The following is a 6,241-nucleotide window of genomic DNA, read 5'->3' on the forward strand; positions in this document are numbered from 1 at the left end:
AAGCATCTCATGAAATCAGCTTTGAAGGAGAGAGTGCTTATTTAGTCATGTACTTTGGGCATCACCTCACAAATAAGCCTGGGAAGGATATCCTGAAATCCTGGAATATGCTGGAATAATGGAAAAGGGGGAGAGGGGAGGAAGCCAAAACGTGATGGGGGGAAAATGGAGAAAATAGATGTGAGATGAGAAATAGCCAGAGGGAGGGGAGATTGGAAGATGGCTTTTGCTCCTAAAACCCCTTGAGCTGAGCCATCATAGCACACTTGGTTCCCACCAGGCCTCCAAATGTGGTTTCAACTGCCGAATAAAGGGTATTCTCAAAGAAGTTCAAATACTGTTGGAACACAAGGTATTCTGATTGTTGCACAGTGGGCACAGGTAGAGCAGGGACTTTGGATAAATAACTGGGGGAGTGGCAAAGCTATAGGTTTGTGTGGGAGCAGCAGGGCTTGCAGTAGGCAGGGAGAGAGTCCTGGAGTTTTCTCAGGATCTGTACTGTGGGTGAGAGGAAGGAGCTATGAGGGGATGAGCAACTCTCTCAGGCCAAGGCAGCTCCAGCCTGTCTGCCTGCACTGCCTTGCCCTGGTTCTGCTGGTCAGTGTAGCTGGACCTGGTTTAAATATCTGGGCACAAGCTCAGCCAAGCTCTGGTCCCTCTAGTCTTCTCCCACTGGGCCTCAGGTTCTAGCCACATCTGACACTGTGGCTGGTCACAAGGCAGTAAGTGCCAACCTGGATAGTTGCAAAATCCATGTGGCTTAGTTTGCTGTCCCTGACAGAGAGACCTAGGGAGTTTCTGCAGCAGAAAAAGAGGGACTGTTTTCTGCCCCTTCCACACAACCGGCCCGAGGGGGCAGGGAGCTGGGGATGCAGGAAGAGCTGCTCTTCTCAAACACCTGAGTAGACAGGATGTGATGGCAGCAGCAAGGACACACAAACACTCGGAGATAGTATATCCAATGGCATTAGGTTTATTCTGTGGGAAGGTAGAGTATGGGGCTCTCAAACGGCACCTGTGAGGCACAGAGCAGCCCTGAGAGTGAAGCAAATAAGGCACCACAGCCTCCACCCCATGGGGAAACCAGGGTCCTAGTGCCCCTCGGTGCAGGAGGGGTGAGCAGATGGTCTGCTTCTTATACCAATGGTTCTGCTTCCTCTGGGCATCCTTATAGTCTGGCACTCACGGCTGGAGGCACAGGGCCCATCCACTTCTCTCCTGGGTGGAGAAACTCACGCATGTCAGAGGCTGACTCCACAGCCCCAGGAAGAGCTGTGCTTGGCTTCAAGGCACAGAGGCTTCCTTCTCTCCTATGAGGGTGAAGGTGGCCCCTCCCCATTCAACCTTAAGCAACTGTGTCTACAGAAGGCTTCATTGTTGGACATACCTGGAACATTTTTTGCTTTGAATCTGTCCTTCTGCTCAACTGACATAATGGCGGGGGGCAAGGGTCAAGGGCAGCTCAGTGTGAACTTGTCACTTACCCAGCAGGTGGGCCAGCAACTCCATCCTATCAGAGCCAAACAGCATGTGGGTTTGGCCATCCACGTGGGCCACAGTGACAGGCAGCCCAAAGGCCTAGAGAAAGCAGTAACAGTGCATGGAGGAGGGTGGTTGTTAGGCTACGAGCCAGAACTTGTCTGAGGACATAGAAGCAAAAAGCCTCTATGTATGACAAGCATGTCAAACTCAAAGGCTAACATGGGCCAAATAAACAAGGTTTAAGCTTGTGTGGGCCACAAAAAACAAAAGCTTCAATTTTCATAGAAATGTGGGTTTATTTCAAAAAGTATGGTGTGTGTATATATATATATATATATATATATATATATATATATATATATATATATATATGAACAAGAGCAATGATAAAATTAATGTTTTCTTCCTGACACTTGACATTTCTTTTCTGTTATCTTTCCTACTTTGGGGGAAATCTTGTTCACAGTGATTACTTTCAAAACTGACCCAAGGTGAATGTCAGTAATTCTGGATCTGACAAGAGATTTATTTCCTGTCATAATTGTAAATAACTGCTCACACCATTATATTGGCTGGGCCACAAAAATATTTGCAGTGGGCCGCATGCGGCCCGCTGACTGCGAGTTTGACATGCTTGCTCTATGATAAGAGGCTCTACGGCTCTAAGGAGTTTCCTAACTCTCAGATGCTGTATCTTCTATCACCATCTATCTCTCCCTTTCCTTGGGCTCAGGGACAGGAAGGGAGAGGAGCGTCATCTGTGAGAGCTACTGAGGACTCATGTAGGGAGCAGCTTTGAACAGAAGCGTAGGGACCCAGCAGAGACTTGCAGGCTCTGTTCAGCATTGGGGTTAGGGGCACACATCAAGAGTGGCTCACCCCGTATTTGCAGGCGGCCTCGGTGGTCTCCTTGAGCTGGTTCTTCACCTGTGGCGTTGAGATCTTTTCCAGAAGTGCCCGGGCTCCTTCTGTCGACATGCCTGCCTTCTCTGCAGCCTGAGAGGATGTGACAGGGAGCACAACTGTGTCTGCATCAGTGGGAGTGGGGATCTCAGGAGAAAACTCAGGTCTTTCTACTTTCTGCCCCCAAGTTTTCCTGGCAAGGCCTTTACCCACCCACGAGTGGAGGTCTATTCTTGCCAAGAGGGGCTATTTTCTTCCATCAAAAAAAAAATAAATAAATAAATAAAAAATCTGAGTTTGGTGGAAAAAGCAGATGGCAGTTATAATTGTATCAACTGAACACCAGAGGGTGTCTTAGAGGCAGCTCCTGACCTCTTCAGTAACCAATAAGACAAGTCCAGGTGGTAGCAGGTCAGGGGCCAGGGCAACTTTAAAGAGCTTGTTAGTAGCAGAACCAACACTAGAATCTGGGGCTCTTGCCTTCCTACTTTTCAGAATAGCTCATGGTTTTTGTTGTTGTTTTGTTAAATTAAAGACTGTGCTCTAATTTCCATGGAATTTCCTGAGGACTTCTGAGCAGCGCACGTGACGGTAGCCACCTGCTTGACTTTCAGAGGATGATAAAGGCTTCACTTTGGGGTTTATTATAGTTTGGGATCAGTGGTTTGGCTGCACATTAGAATCTCCTGGGGGAGCTTTTAAAAATCCCAATTCACAGACCATCCCCTTGAGCAATTACATTGGAATTCCTGGATGGTGTTGCCCAGGTGTTCCAGGTAATTTTAATATACAGCCAAATTCGAGGACCACTGAAACCTGACCTCATCGTCCCCCGGAGTGGAACAGGAAATCGTGCAGTGCATTCTGATGTGACACTGTCTTTGACTCACTGTATGAGAAAACTAGATCCCAGACCAAATGCCCAATGTTAGGGGAATGGTTCAGTAAACAAAAACAAGTCCGCTGAATGGAATGCTATGTAGGAGCTAAGCATTACACTGTAAATATTAAGTGAAAAGGCAAGCCTATGCATACAGTTTGCAGGAATAAAAACACTGGAGGATATGTTGGCCAGTTTTGTGTGTGTTTAACTTTTGTAATTTGCCATTTTAGATACTAAATTTGAATATGCCTTAACTATCTTTTGTAAGCTAAACGGAAAATTCTGTTTTGAATTTCCTGATTTAATCCCAAAGAAAAACGTACTGTGTGGCACACATTTCAATGTTTTGAGCTATTCCCATTTGTTCTTCCTCAGGCTTTTTTATAATTCTGGCTTGACTCAGTTACCTCTTTTTGTCGTTTTAAGAATTTTATTAATTCTTTATTGTTGAAAGTACATATGTCCCCTTTTGCCTCTATTGCCTTCTCCCAGCCTGTCCCCACCCCCCAGCCCCGGCCTTCACCCCCTCTATTGTCTGTGTCCATTGGTTATGCTTATATGCCTACAAGTTCTTTGGTTGATCTCTTATCTTTTTGTCTTTTTAAAGCCTGTTTTTAAAGTATCCCGATTTCTACTCTGGATGTGTTGGTGAGATTTCTGTTGGGAGTGTTCTGGAGTCAAGAATTGCCAAATACTTCATCCCTTCCTATGGGGGGAGGGGGGCGGGCGGGGAGCTAACAGTTATCCTCTCTCTCCCACTGACTTCTTCCATCAAAATTCAAATGTAGAATTTTCACTTCCTCTTTCAACCTTGAGATATACTTTTGAGAGTTCTCTTAGTTTCACCAAACTTTCAGTAATCTGGCCTCTCAAACACAGATGTCCTTTCATCCTAAATAACAACGACCTCTTCCATGTCGTAAGAAAACTATGTCCTCTCCACCCCCAACTGTTCTCAGATCCCCTATGGAGGGGTGCAGGGCCAGGACACTCACTGCCAGGATACTCTGGGGCTCCGTGATGTCTTCATCCTGGGAAGGAGAACACTCAGCAGGAAGGGGTGGCCGGGTGAGGGGTGGGATGGACAGTAGGACAGTGAACAATAGGGCAGGGCAGGAGCAGGTGTCTGGAAATGGGCCTAGGGGAGGGTCACCAAGTCCTCCAGGGTCTCCCATGTGGGTTCCTAGAGCCCTGCCCTCACCCGTGACCAGACCCGCATCCACAGTTCCCTGGACACTTTCTCCAGCATCTCAGGGTGCTCCAAGTTCACAGCAGTGAGGAAGCGCATGGCTGACAAACTTCCTGTGGGGCAGAGGCACTCAGAGGTAGAGCTCCCCTAGCTTATTCCACCCCCCGCCCCCATGGTGGGCCTGCTTTCCTGCTTCTGACATCCCCAGAGCTTAATCGCCCTCGGCCTCCCACCCAGGTTTCTCATAACTGATTTTCCTGCTCTTTTTCCTCTTATGTCCCCTTAACATTCTTTTTGTTCAACTCTGAGCCTGAGTTTTTCCAGTGTTTGTTTCATTGAAGTTAGTCGCCCAGCCCTTCCTTCTTGGGCCTACAATCTCCAGCTTTGCTGCCTTCTACTTGCTGTCCCCACCTGTATCCCACTCTTTACCTTTTTCAAGGATCACAGAGAAGAAGTCCTTGGGCATCTGGATGGGAACCTGGAAGTGCTGTCCGAGGAGCTTTATGTCATTTGTCAGGTATTTGGCCTTGGAAGGAAGCAGAGCCGGTGGTTTGTTCCCTAAAAGTGGAAATTTGGACCCGCTGGTGAGAGATCTAAGAATCCCAGACTTGGGGGACCCCTCCAGGGTTTTGGGCAGCACCCCCTCCTGGGCCTTGGAAATCAGTCCTCCCTCAAATCCCAGCCCCAAGTGCTGCTTCCTTTATACCACTTGTTTTCATGATCCCTGCAATGAAGGTCGGGCGCAAATGCAGGTGGACGTTCCAGATGTTCTTATATCGGCACAGGATCTGCAGGAGCAGAGGTGAAGGTCCGAGCCCGTGTGCAAGATGGAAGGCATGCGCATGGCAGAGGGAAAGGCAAGGGTGTTGTATGGCAACTGGTTAGCCAAAGGCTCTAAGCGAAAAGTAGGGATTAGGTGGACACCTTAAATTGTTTGGTTTGAAATGGCAGAACTCTCTCACTCCTAGGAATCTATCCCAGAACCTTAGCTCCTACGGACGGTTTCCATCCTCCCAGCCCGCCAAATTGACACCAGAGGGCTAAGAGGTGGGGTGACAAGGCTTTCTCCTTGACTTTTCTGAGTTGCCCCCTTTCCAAACCGCTGTGGGAAACCACTGTCTTAGGACATAAGGACTCGACCTGGAGCCAGCGACTGTATCTGTTTTACGAACACGAAGTGACCTTCAGCCCTGGTTCTCTATCTGCTTGTCCTGAACTCTTTAGGCAGCGCCAGGAATTGCAGGAGACCACGGGCCCTGCTTCCTGCGCTCGCCCTTCCCTCTGCCCTCGGCGCCCCAGCCCCGGCGTCACCTCGAAGCCCAGCCAGGAGTAGGGGGACAGCACATCGTAGAATAGCTCCAGGGTCCGCGGCAGGGGCCCCATCGCACAAGAGAAGCGAGCGCCGCTCCAGAAGAGGTGGCGCACGTTTCCTTTTTCTGGAGTGGGGTGACACCGCCCCGTTCCCGGCCTGGCCGGAGGACCGCCTCCCGCCCGCACCGCGCAGCCTCCCGGAGGAGAGCCGCCCGGGCGGAGTCAGGGGGCGGGGCGGGCGGGGCTGCGCCGCCGGGAGCGGGGGCTGGTGCGGTGTCCCCAGAGGAGCTCGCAAGCCTGGTGACCTGCGCGACTCGCCCTGCCTTGGGGTGGAGTCTGGGGCAAAAGGCGGTGGTTTGAGATGCATGCTGCACCTCCCACTTAGCTGTGCTCCCAGAGCAAGCTGCTCACCCTCTCTGAACCTCAGTTTCCTCAGCCATCTTACAAATGAGGATTCATTCTTATATGATAAC

The 6,241-nt window shown here is 49.7% G+C and overlaps 1 protein-coding gene across 1 annotated transcript; it reads right to left on the minus strand.

Annotated features, from left to right (window-relative positions):
* Positions 1-952: 952 nt before the first annotated feature.
* Positions 953-5,928, minus strand: GSTK1 (glutathione S-transferase kappa 1). The gene is made up of 8 exons (XM_079786615.1): positions 5,769-5,928; positions 5,164-5,245; positions 4,887-5,015; positions 4,470-4,570; positions 4,264-4,299; positions 2,362-2,478; positions 1,485-1,578; positions 953-1,218 (listed from the first exon to the last, which is right to left on the minus strand). Exons 1-8 carry the CDS (start codon positions 5,838-5,840, stop codon positions 1,169-1,171), a joined length of 681 nt encoding a protein of 226 aa, XP_079642741.1. The 5' UTR covers positions 5,841-5,928; the 3' UTR covers positions 953-1,168.
* Positions 5,929-6,241: the final 313 nt, after the last annotated feature.

This window comes from Cnephaeus nilssonii (genome assembly GCF_951640355.1).
Source record: "Cnephaeus nilssonii genome assembly, chromosome: 12".
Classification (NCBI taxonomy): Eukaryota; Metazoa; Chordata; class Mammalia; order Chiroptera; family Vespertilionidae; genus Cnephaeus; species Cnephaeus nilssonii.